At 38.4% G+C, this 1,127-nt stretch overlaps 1 protein-coding gene across 1 annotated transcript; it reads left to right on the forward strand.

Moving 5' to 3' along the window:
* Positions 1–90: 90 nt before the first annotated feature.
* Positions 91–471, forward strand: LOC112452366 (myo-inositol 2-dehydrogenase-like). Its single transcript, XM_025012528.1, has one exon. The coding sequence runs from the start codon at positions 91–93 to the stop codon at positions 469–471; it is 381 nt and encodes a 126-aa protein (XP_024868296.1).
* Positions 472–1,127: the final 656 nt, after the last annotated feature.

Below are 1,127 nucleotides of genomic sequence, written 5' to 3' on the forward strand. Positions count from 1 at the left end.
GAAATACGATTGCAGGTTGCGGTCCTGGCCGACGCGAATGACCCGGAGATCAAAGCGACTGTCGGGGACTTCGACACGGTTGCGGTGATCATGCACTTCCCGTCAGGGACCGTCGGCTTGATCGATGTGTCGCACACCAGCTCGTACGGATACGATCAACGACTGGAGGTCTTCGGTCCGAAGGGCATGGTGCAAGCCAACAACGTGCAGATGAACTCCGTTCAGCGGCAGTATGACCTGCAGGGGCCAACCACCGCCCCGATCTGTTTCTCGTTTCCTAGCCGTTACATGAACGGCTATCGAAGAGAGTTGGATCACTTCATCGATGTGGTGCACGGTAAGGTTGAGTCTCTGGTCAAGTCGCAGGAGATCCTGGCGGTGAGTAAGATCGCTACGGCCTGCGAGGAGTCCGCTCGCACGGGGAAAATCGTGACTCTCAAATGGACGGACAGCGAGTTGCCTGATAATTAATGAGGAAATATGACTTCAACAAAAGTGTTATTGTCAGCAAATATTTTTTGGTACAGTTTTTGTAAGTTACAAATAAAGCAAATTGCCTGATTATCACGTATAAAAAAAACAGTAAGACTTTATAAATAAATGTTATTACCTTCTTTAAAGAAATACTTAAATGGTACTTTTCTAAATGAATGTTATTAAACATAAAAATACATATGTGATAAAAATATAGATATGTAATAAATGTTATTAAATGTGATTTTCCTTTTTCTTTCTTTTGGATCTTTTCCTATAAGATCACAATTTATTACCCTCGTATTTTGTTTGTGTTATTATTTCTATCATTCATTAAAAATTTCTTATATCATGTACGGAATAGTAGAACTGAAATCAAACTGGAATTGTTTGTTTAATTGCTGCTCTAAAGCAACTGCTTTCCCATTGGGCTATTCCAGCACACTCCATATTGTTTAGATTGTAAATCATAAATGAAAGTTAAATTACTTCCGTTGAAATTATCTTGGAAATATATAACTACAATACGTACATATATTATTATCGTTTAACAGGTTTCGCTAAATTAATGTTCAGTTGGTAAATAAATCACGCCATATTATTCAGGTTTTATTTATGACAAAAAAATTACACTAATGTACCAAATACCTTGT

The sequence above is a fragment of the Temnothorax curvispinosus genome, unplaced genomic scaffold (genome assembly GCF_003070985.1).
Source record: "Temnothorax curvispinosus isolate PA1 unplaced genomic scaffold, ASM307098v1 QBEX01003319.1, whole genome shotgun sequence".
Taxonomy (NCBI): domain Eukaryota; kingdom Metazoa; phylum Arthropoda; class Insecta; order Hymenoptera; family Formicidae; genus Temnothorax; species Temnothorax curvispinosus.

Coding starts and splice junctions, on each gene's coding strand:
- LOC112452366 (XM_025012528.1), top strand. CDS start 91: ATGCACTTCCCGTCAGGGACCGTCGGCTTGATCGATGTGTCGCACACC.